Genomic DNA, 26,208 nt, shown 5'->3' with positions numbered 1-26,208 from the left:
TGGTCTTGCTTATTAGGCTACATCAGTGAAACTAAAACGTAGTTCATGTTTGTGGTATGCCATATGTTGTATTAAATCTCAGTGTCTGTGTTTTAGCAAAATGAAATCCAGTTTCCCCAAGATATATACGCCAAAATGAAGCTGGAGTTGCTTGTACCGGGGCCTTGATAGGGCTTTGTGCGTAGCACCCGGCCGTCTAAACGCTGTTCCTTCTCCGGTTCTGCTCCATGCACTGTTGCTAAAGGGAAACCACACATGAAAATTTTCGGGATTTTCCTCGGCCATCATCTGGATCGAATCATGGACGGCCGAGTGGCCTCAATGAGCTAGCGCCTTACTCGTTGTTCAACCGAATTTGAGGCTTTAATTTTATTGTTAAAATTATGGATGTGGTGTTTTATTTTCTTAAAGACGTGATTAGAATACGGACTATCCAGAGCTGGTGGCTTGGTGAGGTTCATGGTAAAATTCTTCGGATGGGACGAAAAACCAAGGTTCGCGTGCACGTTGGTGTAGGCACTTACAATAAAAAGAACGTTTGAAAGTGGGGATGGGATAACAGAAAAGTGGGCGAAAACGCCGTTATCTGGTCAAAGTTCCTTCACGGCACACTGCATGGTACATTTCCGTCAATAAGTTTCAGTTTAGTCTAGAAAGAGAGCTACTAATATTTAAAGGGAAGTAACTCCATTTAGTTGGACATGTGTCTGTAGAGTTATCTTCCCAGTGGCGCTGATATCAAAGGCAATCCCGTCGGTCAAAACAATCCGTTTTATTATCAATTGAAATGACCTAAGACTGATGCGATTTCGAGGGAAGATAAAATAAATATGACTCATAGCCAAATTCAAGGAGTTATAAATTAAAAGGGATAAATGTTTCCTGTCGACATTTTGGTGGAGTGAAATATCGTGGCCCCACAGAAGAAATTCGACAGTGAAAAGTGAACTTTTTTAGTTTTTACAGCGTGAGTTAGCGTCTCGCTTCTGACTTCTGTTTTCAGAAATTCAAGGCCAGGAACAACATTATTGACTTTTTATACCACCAACAGCATGGCGCAGGCAGGAGTAGAAACAGAGCCAAAGTGTCAAAAGTGTTGGCATTATTTTGACACGATCCAGAAATATTTTGTGGAGGTGGCACTATTTTTCTTCTTCTTGTCACGACACATGACACTTCCTCTTTTCCAGGAATATGTTTCAGAGGAAATCCACAAACAGCATCATGTAAAATTCCTGGAAATGGCTTTGGAAATGAACCAGGCGAATCTTAGTATGTCAATCAAAGAAGCGGAACATGACAGTGCATTGTCCATCTTGGGACTTCAAATTGCGGAAGGTCTGCCGGCTGTTATTACTGTGATTATACTTGGTGCCGTTAGTGATAGAACGGGTCGTCGACGAATCATGCTGTGGTTGCCATGTTTGGGGAGTGTCTTGTATTGTTTGATTTACGTTCTTTTAATGTACACTGGCTGGAACCTCGATGGATTGTTCATGGCTTCCGCGTTTAGGGGACTAAGTGGTAGTATGACAGCATTTTTAGCAGGTGCTACTTACTTCGGTATCAATTCAGTCAAACCCCACGAGAGAGTTTCACGCTTAGCCATCCAAGAATTTCTGAATGGAGGCGCGTATGCCATTGCTAATATCATGGTTGGGTTTTGGGTAAAGGACAGTGGATTTTTAGAGCCATATTGGTTTGCGTTGATCTGCAGCATGATTGCTTTGTTGATCTCGTATTTTCTCATCCAGGAAATTCCGCAAAATCGAGATTCTCCCAACAGACGACGTGACACTGGAAACTGTCTGAAGGACACATTTACTCCCATAATGAAATATTTCAAGTGTGGGCAAAATAAGCCTTTAATCAAAATATGGCTGGCTACGCTGGCCTTCCAGTCCTACGCACTTGTGCATATTGGGCAAGAGAACACAATGGTTATGTTTTTGGGTGGTCAGAAATATTTACACCAAACTCATTTGGAAGTAACTGGATTAAGCGTATCAATAGGGGTGTTCCTTTCCGTCATTATGGTTGTAGCTGCCTTGGCGACGGCATTGACACCAGCTCTGTTTAAAAGATTCCTCTCGGACACAACCATCATCATTCTTGGTTTCCTGTCAAAAGCACTTGGAACACTGTGGATTGCTGTTGTTCAAAATGAGACAGTTTTATACTTTGGTAAGATTTTATTTTCTCGAAACCGTTTTACCTGTTTGTACTTGACAAAATGACAGTCCCTAATAAACTAATCTATTATGTAATATTTATGACCGACTAATCCATATCAATATTTATGACTGTCATTTGTTTGTTTGTTTAGGGTTGGCGGGTACACTAGGGCTGTTCCAAGTTGGCAAGGCTGAAATTTGATGTATAGGGGTAGCTCGGACCGGGGAGTAACATACATTTAGGGTGGCGTTGACCTACCGCTTTCGGCTTCGGAGGTTATAGACACAAAAAGTGCAGCGGCAGCTCCATGTCATCTACTAGTACCCTGATACATGTATTTTAAACTTTGTGCCGGACATGTAGGCCTACATGTAGTAGGCTAATTTAATAAAATCAGTAAAAAAGACAAATCAATGTCGGACAAAATGACAAGCACCATAGGTTTTGTGTCTTGACAAAGTCTCAATTTGTGCCTGACATTATCTGTGACAGGTACCTTATTTCCAGACTTAAATATGTAGACGAATATCTGGTATGATTATAGTTTCATGTACAGTACATACACCCATTGCCACACTAAGCAAGCTCATAAAACATATTCAATTGAAATGGGGGGGGGGATGTCCGAATGGTTAGCACGCGCACGCTGTATCATACGGTGGGTTTTCTCTGGGTCCTCCGGTTTCCTCCCACTGCAAAAGACCCCTACGAGCATGCAAATTATTGAAGTAAAAGTGAACCATGTGTTAGTCCCGAAATGACCTAGTTTATGTCGAGTGGACGTTAAACCCTCTCTCTCCCTCTCTCTCAATTGCAATGATGTTTAATCCTGGAGAAATTGTCATTGAAATAAGCACACACTGTATTCTACTGTCTGTCACTGTGTGACAACAGATACCTGTAGTAGAATTAACTGTGCCAAATTTTTATTTACTTATTTCTGCTGGTAGCGGGCAGTGTAAATGACATTAGTATGTTTATTTCTATAAGTCCAGGTCAGTCACAAGTCAACATGTACCGGTACATGTGAAACAAAAGCAGGAGTTACATGTACATGTAAATGTATTACTATTAGGCAATACATCTCCTCCTATTTCCAGGTAATATTGTCACTCCTGCACAGATATAAATACATTCATATCACATAATATCACACCTGTTAAATTATGACAATTCTAAGGAGGGGGCCACAGGATGTTTAGCCTTAAAGGAGAATAACAATGACTATACTTTTTTATATTTTTTATTCATTACCTAATTTTAATTTGATTCAAACATGCATCCTGATTTGTTAATTTAAGATCAATAAAATTGCATTTCATGTTTTACATTGTTCTAATTAATTCACACTAAAGCGAGAATTTCAAATTTTCTAAGAAAGTCAAAACATAATTATTTCTATGTCTTTTGCTCAATAGGTTATCAAATCACTATTATACGATCATGGGCATTATTCCCACCCTTAAAAATCTATGACACAGGAAATAACAACACAATTACCTCCCCTGTTTTGCTATTGACAACATTGGGCAGCCATTTTTCAACGTTGGAATTTGAAGTTAAAAATGATATTTTTGCCAATTTCTCAGCTGGCTATAGCGAATTATAGGATTAAGGATTATTCTTTAACAAGGTAGGACTGTTTATGGATACCATCTATTTTAAGGCTTTATTTTAATACATTTTAAAAATATAACTTGAAAATTTGCAATTTCCGCTTTAAAATAAAAAATAAAACAGTAATAGTTAAAATTCTCCTTTAATTCTTGTCTTTACTAAATCCTCAAACTCAGATCATTTTACTTACCTGTGCATGCATACCTGGAGTGTTACAAATTACCTTTTCTTTTGTTAAAGGAAATTTACATAAACCAGACATCGCCTATTAAATTAACAAAAATCTTTTTAACTAGATGAATAAGTACAAGTATATGTAGGTACACTGTCTTGGTTAAATAAAAATCTTCCTGACCTACATTTATTTGCTGATTAAAAATAAACAGATATTAAATACTGTTGCTCTCTGCTCAAAATGTTACATGGCATGTGGAGAGAGAGAAATGGGGTTTAACGTTCACTGACGTCACTCAACACAAACTAGGTCATTTTGGGACTGATCTATGGTTCCATTTTATATCAAGAATTCATTTGCGTGTATAGAAAACAGGAGTGTGCGGAGAAAACCCACAAGGTTGGACATGCGACCCTACTCCTTGTCATGTACACCACTAGACTCCATGTCAGTGGAAGAATGTTAGTTTGATATAAATTAGACCAACCTCACTAACCAGGAGGTCTTAGGATTTTGCAGCCAGGTTTCCCCTTGTCAGTGCTTGGTGTAGGAGGAGGGCCTATCAAGGAATAGTGTCTGGTCATTTAGATGAGGTCCTGTGTACGCTTATGTTTTCATTTGATTTGAAAGGTACATGTACATGTAGCTGGGAACAATTTCCCACATACCACACTGTATGGCAATGACTGTCTTGATTAGCCCAATCTGATTAAAACACAAATCCTATTTGGTTTTTTGGTTTTTATAGTTCAAAATTTCGTTTTACTACTAGTCTTTACTACACTAGGATCTGGAAGAGATGTTATACAGAACTGTGGGTATCCTATTAGAAACATCCACGATGATAGGTTAATGAAATGTCTGACATAAAGAGTCAAAAGCCGCTTATATGACCCCTGACTCAACCTTCAATACAACTGGTCAGATCTTAATGTACATGTGGTAGAGGCCATGAAAAGTATAAAAAAGCGAAATGAAATATAGATCTGTATTTTAATCAGATTGTGATTAGCCCAGTTGGAGCAGAAAAGCATGATGTTAATCCTCCCGATTTTATTATTCTTCTACCATCATGTATTCCGGGACTATTCAGTTTGGTTTGTCTGCATGGCTTTCCAACCTTTTAGAACAGCTACAGCTATTAATTCAGATAGACTGTTCAAACTTGGTTTAGACATTTGTTAGGTGAGTTTTCTGGTATGGCTAAGCAGAGATAAACAATTTGATTTGTCGATGCGTTAGAATATAATAACTTTTGTTCTAATGGAGAGTGATGGAACTTGGCATATAGTTTCATGACAGTTATCCGCTCAGCGACCACCGCTACAATAGTACAAGGTTGGAGACTATGGGGGGAAATAAAATATGCATAATAAAAAATACCTTATACTGTACCTACGTGTACATGTAAGATGCAAAATACAAATAGAAACATAAACATGATAACGTTAATGTTAAAGTCAAATGTTTTTTAAAATAAATTCCACTTTTACAAACAACATACACATGATGTACAATGTAGGCTAACCTACATGTATTCACATACATTTCAACAAAGCAACCTTGACAATGGGCTAACCTATTCACATATACACTATAACAAAGTAACCTTGACAATTTACATTTCTTGAGGTCAATGGTCATAAGGTTACATGCAAAATTATTAAAATGAATGCTCCCAAGAAGGAATGGTTGAGGAAATTCTTTCATATTTTCACAGAACTGGAAGAATTCAAAATTTATGTCATAAATTCGAAACTTGACCATCAATTAACGACATGAAAGTGACATCCTCTTGAGGTTGTACGTCTTGCCGTCGCCCCTTTGTGTCGTAGTCAATACGATGTTTGCGGAGACCAAAAAGATGAGTAGCGCTTGGGGTCCAGTTCTTGGACAAAAAATAACATTGATAATTCTACAGTGCACAAGCAGCACTGGACTGGTGAGAAAATTGACAGACATTGGTGATGACAATATGACCACTACAGTGTTTGTAAGGGGTTATATAAAATATATATTATTTTGTGATGTTTTTGTATATTTCTGAGATTTTATATTTATGATTTTTCAGCTATTCTACTGTTGGCATTTGAACTTCTACCATTTCCAATGTTACGATCGTTGGTATCACGTGATATAGCTCCCGCTGATCAAGGTAAAGTATACTGATCTCTTAAGCATGATCATCCTGATTTTTTTTGATCGGGAAATTACTTTTCACTGTAGGAGGAGAAATGACTAGAACTCTGTCAATTCCATTAAATCATGTACTTTGTATTTGTAGATGATAATCTGATAAAAGAGAGTGAGAGAAATGGGGTTTCACTTCCACTTGACCCAACCTATACCATTTCGGGACTAAGATATTGTTTGATTTTATTTCCATATTCTTTATAAAAAAACTCTTTTTGGCAGTGGGAGGAACCTGGAGGACCCAGAGAATACCCATGAGGTTGGACAGGTGACCCTTCTCCTTGTCACATTCATAGACACCAGTTGACTCAATGACATACCTTATCATCTAAAATGCACACATTAGACCATTTGCAGGGATGAGCCCGCGCCGGGCGCTTGCACCTGGCACTATTTTTTGCTGCCAATCACATAGAAAAAATCGAAGAAAGCCGCCCAGTCGTATTTAAACCCCTTCGTCCTTCTCTGTACACAAACTCAGTGCTCGAAATTTACCACTGCAAACGGCAAAGCCATGGTAAAAGCCGACGTAAATCATGTCTGCCATGGCATAATTTATTTTTGTGTGCCGTAGTAGACCCTATCATCCCAAATTAGTTTAAAGAAAGAAGTATTGGTATTTTGTTTATTTATATTTAGAAGTTGTGTAGGTCTATTTATTTTACAATTCTACAGTCTTTAAATTTGTGTACTTGCCGTAAAAAGGTCACCTAGACCAATTTACGGCACTCCAATGTTAAAGGTTTGGATGTCGTAAATGGTGTCATACTTTCAGATTTACGATCAATTTTTAATGTACTCATGCTACAGTCCATTTTATTTACACTTACCACAAAAAAATAAATTAGGCGGCAGATGCTCTGAAAATACACCAAGAAGGGTTTAATTTTCATAAAAGACCACGGCCCCCAGCCCCTTCCCCTCCCCAATTTTTTTTTTCCTTGCACTGCTCGCAAGCTATTTTTTCCCCCACTCAGAAAATCCTGGGGACATCCCTGCATTTAGTCACCCAGTTCTATAGATAAAGGCCAGGTCTATACATATAGATAAAGTCAGAATTGAAATGACACATTCAGCCAAAAATAAAACTAAAATCAGTAAACAAGCTGACTATCACTTAATCTTTCAAAAAAAAAAAATCGAAACTGAAGATCTTGTCCTATTCACAACACAGCATATAAAATGAATTCACTACTTTATTCAATTGTTGTCATATATTTGGCACAGTAAAGCCCACAAAGGGCCTGACAAACACATCTGTCTAGTCGTTTGGATGGGACAAAAAACTGAGGCCAGTGTACACATTGGCGTGCACGTAAAAGATCCCTTGACATTTGGAATTCAATATAAGAGCAGGCCGTAGTGCCGCTGTCCGGGCAAAATTTACCTCATAGCGCACTGTATGGCGTATGCCCGTCTTCATTAGCCCAGTTCGCAGCAGAACTGTAAGATGTTAAACCCTATTTCATTTCCATTTGGTGCTGGCATTCCATTTCATTTTAATACTTTGTTTTGACCACATTTAAAGATTGAACTCCTATAATATTAATAATATTCTTGGTTTTGAAATGCTGTGTTTTGTCATACTGTACATGTATATTACCGGTCTTTATACATGTCTATTCCATGTTTGATTAATATACAATGAATACACTTAATGCTGATATAACATAAAATACCTTATGACCTTATTCAGAGATTTAACTCCTTTAATAATAATGATATTTATTAATATTCTTGGTTTTGAAATGTTGTGTGTAGTATATTACTGGTGGTTATACGTATATTGCATGTTTTGTTATATACAATGTATAGATATTACTGTGATCTATTATATAAATAACTCATGTATATTGATTATATAAGCCAGGTGGATCATGTCAATGCCAGTAATCAGATCAGTAATGGCTGATTAAACTATTGATTTTTATTTCTTTCTTCCCAAGTGGAGAAAAATGTCTGTTTGCACTACTATTTTGATCATTAATAGTTTTAATATTTATTTTGTTTTATCAGTGTATAAAGTCTACAGTATAGATTCTATACTATAATATTACAATTGATGTAGAAATGAAATAAAATGGGCTTTAACAATCAGATAGGAAATGTTGGAAATTTTGTCCATACAGTCGTGTTTCTACCGTTAGATCTATTTGATAAGGCCAACTTCAAGTTTGGTCATCAAAGGTCACGAGATGTAAACGTGCTTGCTCTGATCCCAACCCTAACACTAACCCTGGACCTAGCCATAATGCTTAGTAGTTACCCTAATCCTAACCCACATGTACAATCTTGCCAGCAATCACGTGCCCTAACCTTATTTACATCTCAGTGGATGGTCTGGTGGTTTAACGCATGCGTATGAAAACACAAGGTCTCTCATTGAGTCAAGTGGCATGGTTGTGATAAGGAGTAGGGTCGCCTGAAATAAAATTTAACTGTATGTTAGTCCTGAAATGACCTGGTTTGTGTGAGTGGACGTTAAACCACATTTCTCTCTAGAGCTCTAGAGCTCTCTATTCAACTCTCACCTCCTCCAAATAGCATAAATGCCTGATGTTCAATCATTTTACCATCCAGTCCAATCCATCGATCCCATTTCTCACTCTCTCTTAGTCAAATTCTAACTGCCGAGGGTTCTTTACACAGGACTTTAGTTTTTTGTGGTACCGTGCTAGACACTGATCCTTGTTGAACCCTCCATCCTGCACCACTGGCACTTTCAAGGGAATAGAGGTCACGGTGGCTGAGTGACGAAAAAAACGAGGTCCCGTGTACATGTACATATTGGCGTGCACATAAAAGATCCCTTGACAGTTGGAATTTGATGTAAAAGTAGGCCGTAGTGCTGCTGTCCTGGCAAAATTTCCCACATAGCACACTGCATAGCCTATGCCCGTCTTCATTAGCCCAGTTCGGAGCAGAACAGTAGGACGTTAAACCCATTTCATTTCCTTTCATTTCTCAATGAAATAACAGGCTGGAATTTTCTCTGTGTTATGAATCCTGGTGTGGTAATATTGAGCCATATCTACAATAAAGACAATAATGGCATTTCACTGTCGGTCAAACTATTTTCTTATGTATTTTTCAGGTAGTTTATTTGCCCTGATGCACTGTGGTGAGAGTTTGATATTTTTTCTCGGACCATTGATGTTTACAGCGATATACGCTGGCACACTACATTATTATAGAGCGACGGTGTTAATAGTTTCTATTATACTACTAGTTTTACCAGTATCGTTTACATTGTAAGTATAAACTTTATAGATCTAGTCTTACCAGTATCGTTTACATTGTAAGTATAAATCTTATAGATATAGGGAGGGTAATGGAACAGTATCTATTATATTACTAGTCTTACATGTATCGTTTACATTGTCAGTATAAACTTAATAGATATAGGGAGGGTAATGGAACAGTATCTATTATATTAGTTTTACCTCTGTCATGTACATGGTAAGTATAAACTTAATAGATATAGGGAGGGTAATGGAACAGTATCTATTATATTAGTTTTACCTCTGTCATGTACATGGTAAGTATAAACTTAATAGATATAGGGAGGGTAATGGAACAGTATCTATTATATTAGTTTTACCTCTGTCATGTACATGGTAAGTATAAACTTAATAGATATAGGGAGGGCAATGGAGAACAGTATCTATTGTATTACTAGTTTTACCTCTGTCCTTTACATTGTAAGACTAAAACCACCCCTGGTTAATCAAGACAAAAGCATCATATGGTTGCAGACAAAAGTGTGGCCATTCCCATGAATGCAAAACCCACCCGATCGTTAAGGGAAATCCGCGCTTCAAGTTCGTGGCATCATGTGCGAGTCGTACCTCACTAAAAATCCTGATGTCATTGCTATTGATTTGTATGCCCACAAAGAAGACAAATGTTTTCACCGGAAAAGGATCAAACTGTTTAATTACATGTAGCTCTTCAAGTTTGACTTTAAAAAAAAATACTTACCGACCAGTATCCTTGATTGTGGCTTGGGTATGGTGAAACAAAGTTATTTTTAAGGTCAGCATAAGTATGAATGTGATGTAGATATATATAGATATCGGGAGGGTATTGGAACAACAGTCATTGTACAAATGGGATCTTAATAGTCAAGTGATAGGACACTTCCCTCTTGGGCTAGTATTCAGGTATGTGTCGAGAGGAACTTTCAAGATTCATCAAGCCCAGTTCTCACATGTCAAGGGTGGAGCCAACAAGGAAAGTATGTTAGCTGTCATTCGGATAGGGCAAAAACACTTCTAGTGTATTTTTTGGCGTGTACGTCAAAGACCCCTTTGATGAAGAGTGGGTAGAAATGGGCTGAACTAGGCAAACTTCCCTGACAGCACATTGCATGGCATGTGCCCTCCTTTATTATTAGCCAGGTTGGCACAGCAATAATATGCGTTAAATCCCCAGTTCATTTCTCTAGCCTTTCTTGATTGGCCGAGAAAGTTCATCCAGATTTTCCGGCGCTGTTCTCCCTTGTCAGTGATGCAGGACAGAGGACCTGACGAGGACAGTTATCTAGTCATTTGGATGAGATTATGGCATGCATGTAAAAGATCCTCTGGGAGTTGGAAGTCGATAAAAGAGTAGGCTGTAGCGCCGCTGTCCAGGCAAAATTTCCCTCATAGCACACTGTATGGTGTATGCCCATCTTCATTAGCCCAGTATAGGAGCAGATCAGTAGGACGTTATACCTGATTTAATTTCAGTTCTTGATTAACCTTATATAGGTTATAGATGGATATCTTTTATTTTATTAGGGGATTGAAGTTCCTGGCATACAAGAAACCCGAAGATTATGAACCAATGGAAGAATCGCAGGCTGAAAGCAACATAGGAGGTGAACAACGCCTTGAAACACGAGAACCGTCAGAAATTTCTAGTCTTGCAAACGAACCAATATCATTCATTCAACTAAGTGCCAATAATACCAGCACAGCCTAATCACAGCCTTTGATGTTTTTATAATTAATGTTCAAACTTTTATAAAATACCTTGGTGGTCATATCAAATGCTTATTCCAGTATTCTTAGTCATTATTCGAATTATCTATAAAATATCTTATTGGTCACATTGAATACTGAATCCAGTATTCTTAATCATTATTCGTATGCTATTGAAATATTAAATTAAATCGAAATAATCAGTTTATGAACCATTTTTGATTGAGATTTTTGAAAACTGCAGTTCTTTCAAATCCATATATTTTCTTGTATCTGTTTTAAACCTTAGTTGGAGACAAAAATAATACTAAAAAATATATTCAAAAAGACTTGAATATATATTCGAATTGACATTGAGTAACAAATACTAAAAATGTATTCGAATAGCCTTGAATAAATATTCAAATTGGAATATTCAAATGTTTGTGTGAGCACTCATATAACAAATTTGATGTAATGTACATGCATTGCACTCAAAATTGAACATAAATTGTAATTAATGTAAGTATCAAAATTTTTATGTAAAAAAAGGATATGGTAATAATGCACGGGTGTTGAAAAGTTTGAGTACGACTTGGATATTAATTTAATTCTGCACTACTGGCTCAATCTGTTACAACGAACCTCAGTTACAGAATGAACCAAAACTGTTGGCGACATGAACTGTCATAGAGCAAAATCCATCAGACTGGGTTGATATCTGGGAATTTATTTACTTATACTATTCACCGCTCCTGTGAGATTACTGTATAAATATCAAAATATAGATATATGGGCATGCTATCAAATTATTTTATAAAATTTTTTTTTTAATCCACAAGGCACCAAAACTACTTACATTTCACATCAGTCATAAAATCATTGTTAAGTTTTACATGAAATTCATGCTCAAGTTTTGAATACTATCCAAATGGTACAGCGGCATTCTACAGGCCACCTATCCTGCGTATTGTAGGCTGATCCTCGGTGCATCGTCTGTCAATCATTGTCAAGAATCATGATACACTGATAATCCACGGTCATTGTTTGTATTTTAGAGGAGAGCCGAAAAAAGCTCCCCTTAATCAACAAATTGAAAAAATCGCTCCCCTAAAAAAGCTCTCCCCGTTTCGATAAGAAATTAAGGAGAGTGATCTGATATTAAGGAGAGAGATTAGATGTATGTATGGGAAATTATTCTGAAGATCAATAACTGCATATTAGGGCGGTCATTCCTGGTGTCATAAATGATAATAAACCCCCCCATAACTTTGTAAAGGAGAGCGATTTTCAATTTTAAGGAGAGGGAGAAAAACCTCCTCTCAGTCAATGTTCAGGTGAGCGGCAAGTGCTCAAGAGCGATCGTTCGCCTTAAAAAATAATGACTGAATCCACAGATTATGTACAGAAAATGGTCGGCCTGTATGATTCGGTTGTACTTTACTGAATCTAGTCTTTTAATGACCAAAACATTTTACATACATTTAAATTTAAATTTTACAAATAATGACATTTTTATGGCATAATGTATTTTATTAACGTTAATTATAATACTTAAAAGAAATGGCTGTCTAGTCTCTAGCCATTGAATAAATATTGTCGGTTTGTTTTGATTTGGTGAGTGATTGAAAGGTTTAATGACACACCTATATCAAATAATTGTTGGAAAAATATCTCTTTTGAAAATCTATTGGAATCTGAAGTGAAGCCAATTTGAAAAATGTGTGTGGTAGTGTAAGTTTGTTTAACGTCTGCTTCCACTGAAATGATATCGCAGACAAAATATAACATTAAAACAAACCAGCCAATTATACACATGTACCCATGGTAACAGAACATCAAAGGGGAATAATTCAATTATTATATAAAGCATTTTGAATCTCCTGTGATATTCTAACAGTATTATATTCAATCAGAAGATTTATATTGATTTCTACAAATCCATTCCTTTTATATTCTGTACATTTTATAAATATATAATTATAAATTACAGTGGCGTGCAGAGAGTGGGATGACAGACAACTCCGAGCATCCATTTCAGGGGGACATCCAACTAAACAGTGAAATTACAGTTGTTAACATTGTTGTACCAGCTGCCCTACTTATTTGAACAAAAAGCTAATTTCATCAAACTGCCTTACTTAAATTGAACAAAAAGCTAATTTCACCAAACTGAGTGCCCTACTTAATTTGAATAAAAAGCAAATTTCGCCAGTTCTTAGATATTTAAAATGTCTTCCCTTCTCACATTTCTAAGTTCTAGGCTTTGTACTTAAATAATAGAGACTTCGTGAAAATATTCAAGAATTATTGTTAAAACATGACCGTTTAATTCAACACTAACAAAAAATATATATTTTATTACATCATTCCCCTAGTGACGTCATGAGCCTATGACTTCATGGGACTGACATGAATACTATACTAAAATGATTGATATACTGAAATAAATGAATTATAGGAAGAAATAAGGATTTCTGTCACGGGCAATGCAATCAAGGAGTTGGACCAGAACAGTACACTGTAACCCGGATATCATTTAATCTTGTGTATATAGGGTTATTTTAAAAGATTTGTACGAAAAATTAAACAAAGATTTGATAATAAATGAACATGAAAGATATTAGTGCTAGATACACAAGATTAAATGATACCCGGGTTACAGTGTCACCAAATCTCTGCGCGTCACTGATGAATTATAAATTGTAACCAATATATCCAGTTATTAGTCTAAAACTTGGCTTTCAATACAAATATATCCAATTATTATTAGTCTAAAACTTGGCTTTCAAAATGTTTGTGCTTGTTAAAAAATGTTTATTGTTTGATTAGTAAATGTTTTGTGCATGTTAAAAAATGTTTGCTGTTAGTTTTTGTGCCCGTTTACGTGTAAGTGAAATTTGGTGTGTGACGTTTTGTATTCACTGCCTTTATACATGTATATATATATTATATGTTTTTAACTTTTATTTATACATGTATTAATTATATATAATCCTAAACGTTTCAAACTTGATTGAAACAGTATTTTGATTACAGAAGAAACTTATTTTTCAGAGATACTTTTATTTTTTCTCTGAAGACATTTGTTGACATATGTCTGATATATTGGTGTAAATCTGTTGTGTTACCATGGCGCCCTGTCAGCATGGATTTATTTCATAAAGTATGATTATCTGTGCTGAAATAAACTTAAACTTAGTGTAATATTTTAGTGATCCGATGGTTGTACTTTGACTCAATTTGAGTCTCATACTATGATGAATTTGAGTAAAATTACTATGGTGAATTAGAGTCTCATATTATGATGAATTTGAGTATCATACTATGATGAATTTGAGTCTCACACTATGATGAATTTGAGGTCTCATATTTAACTGATGAATTTGAGTGTTAAACTGGGGGTGGTTTGAGTTTCATACATTGAATGATGAATTTGAGTCTTGTGCTTTGACTGATAGTTTTGAGTGTTAAGCTTGGATGATGGTTGTGAGTCTTTTACTCCGAGTGATGAATTTGAGTCTTGTACTTTGACTGATAGTTTTGAGTGTTATACTGGAGGTGATCTGAGTTTTTCGTACTTTAACTGATGAATTTGAGTCTTGTATTTTGACTGACGAATTTGAGTTTTGTACTTTGACTGATGAATTTTTGTCTTGCACTTTGATTGAAGAATTTGAGTCTTGTACTTCGACTGATGAATTTGAGTCTCATACTTTAAATGATTCAATTTGAGTCTCATACATTGATGAATTTGGATGTTAAACTGGGGATGGTTTGAATATCATACTCTTGTATGTATGTGAGTGTTGAATGTTTAACTATGCGAGTGTAGAGTTCTGAGTTAGAATGAAGTAATGGAATATTTTTAGTGCTAAACGTAGATAGAATGTTAAATTATTATCAATTTATGTGAATAAATCAAGTAACACATTATAAATAGCTGATAGAAGATGGAAAATACTCAGTTGAAAGCGTATTTATATCTCGGACTAGCTTGCCATACGAAACCAGTGGCTTTTAACATGAATATTGAGATTTTTATACATGTATATACCATCACTACTGTCTTCACCATGTGGATTACAAATCAGAATTTTTCAATTTGAAACTTCGAATATTGACAGCCTTAACTTATCTCTATATTCACTTCCCACCCAGAGTACCAGGTGTTCGTTGTAGTCTAGAAGAAACTTGAGCATTTAGAAAAAAATGGTCACAAGGAAAGCATGTCTAGTCCTTCGGATGGAATGAAAAACCATGTACACATTGTATACCAGTATTATTTTCTGATTTTGCTCGCCTTTCTCTATGGATAAGTTGAAGATAGTAGTGTATACAAGAAAAAATGAAATTTTCAATCCATGTGTTAGATGTGGACAGTAGAATTTTTTATGTAATTTAGCTGTTTATAGTTTATTTATAAATGTTTATTGTATAGTGGACTATAGTATAACTTCATTGATTGGCATTTAGTAACTGAACATATTAACACATGGTACAATTTTATGTATACACAATTACTGTACCTTGTGTTGGACTATAGTACTTTATGTATAAACTTTTATTTCATAGTGGACTCTAGTAATTTATGTTTAAATATTATTTGATGAATGCAATCTTATTAAAACACAGATCCTATTTCGTTTTGTTTTTTTATGGTTAAAAATTTTGTTTTATTTGTCTGTACTACACTAGGATCTAGAGGAGTTGTTATATAACCTGCGTTCTGGAAGGCGTGAAGGATTAGCCTATGAAACCATCTTTTATGGTGACTTCTTGGCTTCGATGCACGGAACTGTGAGTAAGCCACTAGAAACGTCACTGCTGATTGATTAATCAATGTCTGACGTCATAGGGTCAAAAGCAGTTCGTACAACCTCTGGCGCGACCTTTTACTACAACCGGTCAGATCTTCATGTAGTGTGGGCCATCGAAAGTATAAAAAAACGAAACGAAATATACATCTGTATATTAATCAGATTGATTTGATGACAGACTATAAAACTTTATTTATAAATATTATTGGATAATGGATTATAATAATTTGATGGTTTATTTTATTTACATATTATTTATTTATCTGTATGGATAAATAAAAATCATAATACCCACTCTATAATTATTCCTAGATTGTATTTATATTGTATATGTTATATCATTCAAAGACAATAATTGTGAATATGGAAGAAAATATTTATAAATATGGAAGAAAATATTTGTTTAATATGGAAGAAAATATTTGTGAATTTTGAAGAAATATTTGTGAATATGGAATAATTAGTTTATAAATATAGTTTAGCTCAATATTGATCTGAGAGAGAGGATAGTAACAATAGTGTTATGAGTGAAAATTTAAATTTTATGATCTGCAAATTAATGCTCAAAGCATACAGCAACCATGACTTATGATTGGTCAATTTATATTCATTAAGTTAGAAAAAGGAATATACGTATTATATACAGTAGCGTATCTATTGAGAGAGATTGCATTTTTCAGCGACGTTAAAACCCCATTTCTCTCTCTATCTCTTTGCATTTTTGAGCTGATTTTATGCTAAAGTTATTAAAAAGAAAATGGGTGTTACAGGGGGTGCAATTCAGCACTATTTTCCACAGATAACCGCTACTGGTATACAAAGTTTAAACTGATAATAATAACTATTTTATTTTATTTTTTTATTATAAGAAAATATAGGAACATATTATTTACCAAGAAAAATTTTATTTTTATTTTAAATAGCATTTGGTTGTGATTTTTCTTGTTGTTTTTTTTTTTTCTGCGTTAGTCCAATATGTGATGGCTCAGAGAATTTAATTTTAGAATCTTTATAGATAAATTTACTTGTTTTTGTATTGAGATCTTTCGTATTTATATATTTTGTCATTTGTTTCATATCGATGAAACCGAACTTTAATCAAATGTTTTTATGCTCAAAAGTGTTTTTGTCTCGTAGATATATTTTGGAGTTTATTTCATTTCCTCCGTTAGATATAGCTATCTATACTAATATATGTGACTGTCGTTTGTCTGTCTTTTTGTTCAGTGTTGGTGGCTACACTAGGGCTGCCCCGAGGATGAAATTTGGTGAATAGGGGTAGTTCAGACCGGGGAGTAATATGGACTAAGTGACGTTGGACTACCGCTTTTGGTTTTGGAGTAATATTACTTTCAACCTGTGCAGTGCAGGGTCATCCGCCAGTCATTTTAAAGTAACATTGTGGGATTCTTAACATTCTGCTCCTCTAAATTTTAATAGTCGATGTGTACAAATTTTATTCCTGTGAAAATAGTATGTGTGCAAAAGATATTTTTGCAAATGTCAGCTTGAATTTGTTTTTAAGGACTTTTTATCAGTCTTATTCTTTTGCCCAAACGGTATTGGCCCAAAAAAATGGGTCATGTGGCTTTTTTTCAAGGATGTAGCAGTAACCAAGAACCAGAACATTTTGTGTGCACATTTCATACAGGCAATTTTAATAGATTCCGGGTTTTAGTTAAAAAGAAAATGGCATGATACATGTGGACTCGAATCAAGGCTATGTAATGTTATAAAATGACCTATTGACTCCATGACCTATTTGGTTGATAGTTGTGACCTGTATAATTGTATAATATGATTAGTTCTTATATAAGAAGAATTAGAATTGATAAGTTAATGTGACTTGTAAACATACACAAGTTGACATATTACTACATACTACACAACTATTTTGAGGGAGGGTGGGAGGCGAGTTGGTTTGGGTTCCAGAAATTTTGTCTGAATATCCCCAGACACCAATTTAGCCAAATATACCCAAAATTAATCCTTGATTGGTCATTAGTGATTGAGCGCAATAGAAAAAAACACATAATGCAATATGTTACGAAAGAATTGTCCCTATTGAGTCCATGATCTGATATGTGCAGATACGTTTCGATATGTTCAACACAATTGCTACGACTGACCTCAATATATAATAAGACCTGAAAGGATCACCACCATTACTCCACGATTAAAACCACGATTTCAATGGTGGCGTGAATCATGATAGTGAGTTCCCAGCATAAGATTAAGAGAACACTTGTTGAAATGTTGTGCTATATATGTACAAACCACTGATTGGTTTCCATATAAATTGTGTTTTGTGTTGGGTTTTTTTTTACCTGAAATTAAGTTTTATAGTTTTTTCGTATGATGTGAATATGTTGATAATATTATTGAAGTTTTATAGATAGAAATACTAGTCTAGATTCTAGATGATTCCAGATTAAATTAAACCCATCGTTTTATAGATAGAAATACTAGTCTAGATTCTAGATGATTCTGGATTGAATTAAACCCATCGTTTTTTTTAAATCAACAGTAATAAAGAAGTGAAATAATTGCTCAAATTTTGATGACTAACTTATCCGAATATTAGATCTAATACTTATCATTTTCTTTGATAAACTGATTGACTATTTGACAGTAAGATGCCTGCTGAGTCAAACCTTGTCTTGTTGAACTTCAAAGGACCATGATGAACAAGGTTATTTTCAGATGTCATACTTAAAGATTATCTGAACACATGCAGCCTAATAGATTGAAAGTAGAAAAGATTGTTATTCTACAGTTATCTTTCAAGTTAAAAAAAATCAAAATTAGTATTTTCAGTTCTGAATTTAATCAAAAGTATTTTGCATTCTTAAATTTCTTGGACATTTTGTAATAAACACATAGTAAGTGGTGTGTGAATAGCATTAATGGCTTATTTAAAATTTGTTTAATTTAGATCAAAGTTTTACTCTGATGAAGCAAGTGCATAATATTGGGGAGTGGAAGCTACCTCATAAACCTTAACCTCAGCTTCATGTTGAGGGTTTGGATGGCCGAATGGTTAGCAACTGTGCATTGTATCATAAGTTCTGTCACTGTGTCAATTGGCGTGGTTTCGATTCCAATGTTGTAAGGAGTAGGGTCGCCTGTCCAATCTTGTGGGTTTTCTTCAGGTCCTTCAGTTTCCTCCAACTTTTAAAGATCCCTACATGCAACGAATTATTGAAACAAAATGGAACCATGTGGTAGTCCTGAAATGACCTAGTTTGTGTCAGTGGACTTAACCTCTCTCTCTCTCTATCTCTCTCTCTTTCAGCTTCATGTTAATTTTTGAAAGACTTTTTATATGTACAAGTCTTTATTAAGCTCAGTAATTTATTGAATTACATAGAATAATGTCTGGTCTATTTCCGTCTCAGTTCAATCTGATTAAAACACAGATCCTATTTCGTTTCATTTTTTATAGATTCAAAATTTCATTTTACTTGTATTTACTACACTAGGATCTAGAAAAGTTGTTATATAAGCTGCGTTCTGGTTGATGTCAGGGATGAGCCAATGACAGGGTCTGTTGCAGCGAGTTCTTGACATGTGTTGCTGGGTATCGCTTGATAATCCTAATCCAAAATGAGAAGTAGCTCGATATTAAACAATAATTGTATTCAATAGAATAGTGTCTAGTGTATATCCAATTCAATTCCTTTTGTTTGATCAAGACAAGAGAATCCTATTAACAGATTACAATTACTTTTGTTTGATCTATCCTATATACAGGTCACAATTCTATAGAATACAATTAATGTTATTACTGGGCGATGTTTCGACTAGACTTCTCTAGTCTTGATCAATCCTTGTGGAAACGTCACTATATTAGCATTCCATAAAACTGAGACCTGAGTATTTCAAGGATAATGTCGGTTATGACAATATTTACTTATATTATTGATGAAAACGATTATAAATTATTGTTAATGGGTGAGTTTCTCTCCAGGTAATTAGTACACGATTATTGATCTAGTATTTATTCTGTCACGAGCTATGTATCATCGTGTTATTATTAGTTGAAACACATATTGTGTCAAAGGTTATTTCAAATATTAATACCGACAAATTAGCATCATGAAATTAAGTATCTGTGGGTCATTTGTACTTTTTGGAAAATACAGTATTAAATTTTCACGGCTTAAAGTTACAATTTCATATTTTTAAGTTATATTTTTAAAATGTATTAAAATAAAGCCCTAAAATAGATGGTATCTATTATAAACAGTCCTACCTTGTTAAAGAATAATCCTATTAATCCTATAATTCACTATTGCCAGTTGAGAAATTGGCAAAAATATCATTTTTAACTTCAAATTCAAACGTTTGAAGATGGCTATTCCATGGTGGGGAATAGGAAATCAAGGGAGGTAATTGGGGGTAATTGTGTTATTATTTCCGGTGTAAAGATTTTTAAGTGTGAGAAAGATAACCTATGATCGTATAATAGTGAGTTGACAACTTATTGAGCAAAAGACATAGAAATAATTATGTTTTGACTTTCTTAGAAAATATGAAATTGTAACTTTAATCCACGCAATTATGTATTGAAATTGATGAAAATAACAAAATCAAAATATCAATGGTAGATAATCTCCCGGATTGGATTCTATTAGATTAAAAAGAGGCCAATCAAAAGATTTTAGCAAAGATTATAGGTAATATAAGGCTTGATCTCGCTTTAACTCTGTACATCTTATCAAGGCCTTCACGTAATACTCTGCATAACTCGGCACTAATTTCAATTGGATTAAAAGAGGCCAATCAAAAGATTTTAGCATAGATTATAGGTGATGGTATCTTCAAATGAAGGCTTCATCTTTCTTTAACTCCGTACATCTTATCAAGGTCTTCATGTAATACACTGCATATTTCGGCACTAATTTTGATTGGGTATTCACCCAGCTTGAGAGCCTATTAGCTTCCTCGATCATTGCAAATACCAAGTCTCGCACTTTCCAGCTAAAATGTCTACCTGTGATAATCCAGTTGCAAAGTTCAAAGTTTGTTCAATGTCAGGTTTCCATGGAGGTCGCTATATTTGATTTGAGGGTGTTAGTGTCACAACTTTTGATTTGACGCTACTGTTCACGTGTCTATAAAATGAAGCTATAAGTTCAGGAATTGCAAAGTAATCTAGCAACGTCCAGATGTTGTAAAACTCCAGTCGTTGTAAAACTCCAGTCGTTGCTTCAGGAACATGAGGTGATGGTGGATTTTGTTTATGTTCTGTTTAAATTGTCTGCAGTGAATGCCAAATATATTATTTCCAAGGAACCATTATCTAATTGAACCCCTTTTGGACTGATTAAACTTTGACAATATTATAGTTTGAAAAGGATTATCAATCGTTCGAATGACAAACCAGGATACTAAAATATTTCTGATTAATATCAATGTTTTGTTTTATATTTAGTCTGTTGACTGATATTGTGGACTGTTAAGAGTTATCTCCCACAGCATTCCTAGTTACCAAGGTGATAGTTTTATACTTTAGTTTGCCATATTTGTGTTTATATTTTGAATTTATTGTATCATAATGTTTAATTTTTATACCATAGTATATCTCTCTTCTCGTGAATCTGAATGGAAGGTGAAGGTGAATGGAAGCGAGAACAAGAATTGAAATCAATGTACCCTGTTTATGCCATATATATGTCATATATACTGTACCCTTACGAAATTAGAATTTCAAATTTAAAACACACTAAATAGAGTAAAATTTATATTTTTTTGGTGAAAAACACAGAGGTATATTTTAAAGATTGCATAATACTTAAACTTGTTGTATTCTTAGGTAAACAAAATACATCATGGATTAACCAGGAGGGAAGGGATTGAGTAAAGTAGAAGTGTATTTGAGGGGGTGGGTGAGGATGTCCTGTAATGCTCTGGGTAATTGTGTAGAAGGGTCAACATTTCTTTTTATGTTTTTCTTGTAAATCATGCATTGTTTTGTGTGAAACCTGTATCATTTCAGGCCCATCACTGTGGAAGCTTACGTCTGGCCTCTGGATCCATTTACTTGATTTAATATTTGTTTATTTCTTGCAATGTCTGTGTAGTTTGTCTTATCGGTTTTGTTTGTGTGTAGTGCTGTCCTCCTGCATTTACTATTATGTATGTATATATGGTTTTATATAGATGAAATAAAATGAAATGGGATTTAACATCCTACTGTTCTGCTCCGGTTGGACTTTATTTTATATTTTTGATGTATATAATTAAAATGGTTATATGTATATGTAGATTTAATATATTGTATTTATTTTGATATTTTTGTGAATATTAGTAATATATTATTATAGAGTATATTTTGTTTTATAATTTAGTATCATTTAATATTAAGGGGAGACAAGCCACATGGCTTCACAAATAAAAGATAATCTGATATCAACAATTTCCATTCATTCATCTGTTGATAATATTCTCCGAGTGTGAATAAATATCTGGATATTTTAGGAGCAGGAACTAATCACTGCTCATCTTGTTGTTATTTTTGGGGGACGAATCTTTTCGAAAAAATTATGATCATGCTTGTTCCTTGAACAATTGTGCATTGATTGACAATTCCAAGATGTCTGCTATGATGTCTTGCTCGGTCCTTGGTCCATATAGTACTTTTTAATTATCTGTATATTTTTAATCTTTAAGTTAACATTTAGTAACAGGATAGAGTACGTAATAAACTATAACACATCACATATTTATAGAAATCAGATAATAATATAGAGAAAATACTCCTCAAAATTATATGCTGTTTTCCATAAATATGTGTTGCAGTGTAGGCTATATCTTATATTTTTAGCTGTTTATATAATTTTTTTTTTTGATAATTCTTTGTTTTCTAAGTTCATCTTTATTTTACGCTTTGTAATAATTAAGCTTTCTCTTTAAACATTTTAAAAATACCAAGTTAACCCTTTAACACTTGAAATGTCTGAAACCTGCTGTAGCTACTGCTCCTAGTGACACAAAGTCTTTGGTTCACAGCTGTCAATTAATTAATGACTTTATAGTAAGGTCATAAACGACACACACACAGGCTAGAGAGAGTAGTAGTTTCACTCAGCTGGTTTCGAAAATGTGCCTACAAACTCAACTTTTCCCTAATTGTTTCAGGGAACCTGGGGAAAGTGGGTTAATGGGTTAAAAATAAAATAAAGAGCTTTCTAATTCTATTACCAGCTAAACTATTATTTAAAAGCTGCTTCTTTATTTAATTTTGCTTTCAAAAAATAATTTCTTAATTTGTTTTAAGATTATATTTCGTTATCAGATAGAGATTGAAAACCTAGGAAATGTTATAATAATTTAGGCTTAAGTGGTGCTGAGTGTCATGTGTGAGACAGAATATGCTTACTATTAGAACATCTTATAACATCTCTCAATTATTTGAAGAAAATTTCACATGGATACCTGTGTACTGTTGTGTTTGAATTTTGTGTACATCCTCAATATTTGTGCCAAGATATTTTTTGGAGAAGAATTCACTGTCAAAATGAAGCTTAATGTATATAATCTAACTCATAATAAACATAACACTCTTAAATTCTTGTATGTTCTTTATGAGTTTCCCAGGACCAATTATGAGTTTCCCAGGACCAATTATAACTTTCTCAGGACCAGTTATTAATGTCCCAGTGCCAACTATAACTTGGACAAACTTTCCCAGTGCCGATTATTACTTTCCCAGAACCAATTATTACTTTACTCAATGCCAGTTATTACTGTCTCAGGGCCAATTATAACATTCTCAATGCAAATTATTACTGTTCCAGGTCCAAATATAACTTTAATAATTTTAAATTTAAGACCATTACTTGGTGTAGGGGGGTTAGATGGTCGAATGGTTACAGTGTGCACGTTGTATCATAAGGTCTGTCATTAAGTCAACTGCCGTGGTTTCAATTTCCTGGTTGTATGTGAGTAGGGTCGCCTGTCCAACGCTGTGGGTTTTCTCCGGTTTCCTCTCACTGCTAAAGACCCCTACTCGCATGCGAATTATTGAAATAAAATTGAACCATAATTTAGTCCCGGAATTACCCAGATTGTGTTAAATGGAGGTTAAACTCCTCTCTCTCTCTCTTGGTTTGCCACTTATCACCTTGAGATTGAGATTAAGATTAATGTGTAACAGGGCTGTCTAATTGTCTTTTAATCTAACTGATTGATTGAATGCTAAAATAGAACTAATCTTTGATTACAATCTACATCTATTAGAAATTCTACATTGTCTATGAACGGTCCCTAAAAAAAAGTAATAACATAGTTATGTATTCTAGTTATCTATTTTTCAAAACAGATTTAAATCTTTTTTTTTTAAATTCCAATGTATCAGATTTGTGTTAGATGTAGTTCATTTACTTTTTTTATGCTAAAATTTCAGGCTTGTCCTAGTTTGAAATATTGATATGTACCATAAAATGTAATTGAAATGTAATGGCCATTACATGAATTTTGGAATGTAATTAATTACATTTCCATTACTCATTATTTTTTAATTTTCCATTACAAGACCATTAATTAAAAAATATAATAATTACATTCCATTACCATTACCCCAGTCCTGGGCAATATTTTCCTTGCCTGCCCTTTAGATGATAATCATGATATACTATTCGAAAAAAGTAGGGGATATTTGATTTTGGGGGCATAATACTAAAATATGCAAATGACTACGAAAAAAGTCACTATAGAACCTTAACAGAAGAAACATTTCCAGTTACATGTGACGCCCAAACGCACCAATAGCTACCGCATGGAATGCAGGTGATGCTTGGGATCATCATGGGGGTCCAACCCAAGATTTGCACGACTCTGACTTTGAATGTTATAGTCATTGTGGCATTGAATTCCAGGGTGGAAACATCAGTTTAATTGTTTTAGTGACCAGAAAACAAATGAAAGGTTACGTGCCCTTGGCATGCTACAGATCGCACAACACAGGCGGTTGTGGCGCGGACGATGAATGTTTCTCAGTCTGTCATAAGCAGGCTATGGTCCAGATACCGTGATACACAATCTGTACAGGACAGACCACGCTCAGGTCGATAACTCAAGCCCAGGATCGATTTATCCGTACCTTGGCCTTGAGAAATCGTGTCATCACAGCAAATCAGATCAGCGCTCGTCTTCAAACAGACACTGGTGTGAGAGTGAGTGGCCAGACGATTCGGAGTCGACTGCATAGGGGTCACCTTCGCGCCCGACGTCCTCGCATGATCCCTTGTTTGAGAGATCATCACATTCAGGCAAGACGTCGTTGGTGTAGGGATCGTCAACACTGGGATAATCGACGCTGGAGCAATGTGATGTTTTCAGATGAGTCAAGGTTCACTGTTGATTTTTTGGACAGACATAGGAGGGTGTGGCGTCGTCGAAACGAGCGCTTCCAAGACGTTAACGTCATCAGACATGATCGATTTGGGGGGGGTTCTGTTATGGTGTGGGGAGGCATCACTGTTGCTGGAAGAACGGCTTTACATGTTGTTGCAGGGCGTGTTACAGGCCAGCACTACCGGGACAACATCTTGGCAGTCCATGTTGTGCCGTTCGCACGACGTCATGGCCGCCGTTTCATCTTCCAGGATGACAACGCAAGATGTCACAGGGCCAGGATCGTTACAGGTTACCTCCAACAACAGAAAATCACCACATTACCTTGGCCAGCACTGAGTCCCAACCTCTCCCCCATCGAGCATGTCTGGGACATGCTTGGACAGAGGTTACGTCAACGTCAACAACGTCCTGCCAATGTCCAAGAACTTGCTGCTGCGTTGCAACAGGAATGGGACAATCTGGACCAAAATGACCTTAGACGTCTCATTAGGAGTATGCCACGTCGGATCAATGCTTGTTTGGCAAACAGAGGAGGATTTACCCGTTACTGACTTGGTTGTGATTCTGTGGTAACTTTGCTGTTTGACCCCAGGTATCATTTTACCCTTATAATGGTCAGTCTGCGCCTTACTTAGTCTAACGATCATTTGGAATAAATCGATGAATGTGAACTTCATTTCATTTTGTCATTTGTTTCTTCGTCAGTTTTATTAGGTGACTTTAATAACACTTAAAAATCAATATCCCCTACTTTTTTTGAATAGTATATATATGTGAACAAGGTTCTTCTTTGCTCATGCTGGGAATCAAATCCGGAAAATATCAACATATCAAATCCAATCATGGACCCTTAAATCTATTACAAGCTCCATGGTCCATTAAAAAACCATACGGTCTGTCATTTAGTCAACTGGCGGGG

At 35.0% G+C, this 26,208-nt stretch overlaps 1 protein-coding gene across 1 annotated transcript; it reads left to right on the top strand.

The window, feature by feature from the left end:
* The first annotated feature begins 787 nt into the window (after positions 1 to 787).
* On the top strand, positions 788 to 11,289 carry LOC126822018 (proton-coupled folate transporter). Its single transcript, XM_050550734.2, has 4 exons — positions 788 to 2,184; positions 6,039 to 6,122; positions 9,255 to 9,411; positions 10,945 to 11,289. The coding sequence occupies exons 1-4, from the start codon at positions 1,053 to 1,055 to the stop codon at positions 11,126 to 11,128; spliced, it is 1,557 nt and encodes a 518-aa protein (XP_050406691.1). The 5' UTR covers positions 788 to 1,052; the 3' UTR covers positions 11,129 to 11,289.
* Positions 11,290 to 26,208: the final 14,919 nt, after the last annotated feature.

Source organism: Patella vulgata, chromosome 5, assembly GCF_932274485.2.
Source record: "Patella vulgata chromosome 5, xgPatVulg1.2, whole genome shotgun sequence".
Classification (NCBI taxonomy): domain Eukaryota; kingdom Metazoa; phylum Mollusca; class Gastropoda; family Patellidae; genus Patella; species Patella vulgata.
The sequence above is the reverse complement of the archived record's forward strand: the minus strand, read 5'-3'. Positions and strand labels throughout refer to the sequence as shown.

Coding starts and splice junctions, on each gene's coding strand:
- LOC126822018 (XM_050550734.2), top strand. CDS start 1,053: ATGGCGCAGGCAGGAGTAGAAACAGAGCCAAAGTGTCAAAAGTGTTGG. Junction 6,123..9,254: donor TATAGCTCCCGCTGATCAAG/GTAAAGTATACT, acceptor TGTATTTTTCAG/GTAGTTTATTTGCCCTGATG. Junction 9,412..10,944: donor TTACCAGTATCGTTTACATT/GTAAGTATAAAC, acceptor TTATTTTATTAG/GGGATTGAAGTTCCTGGCAT.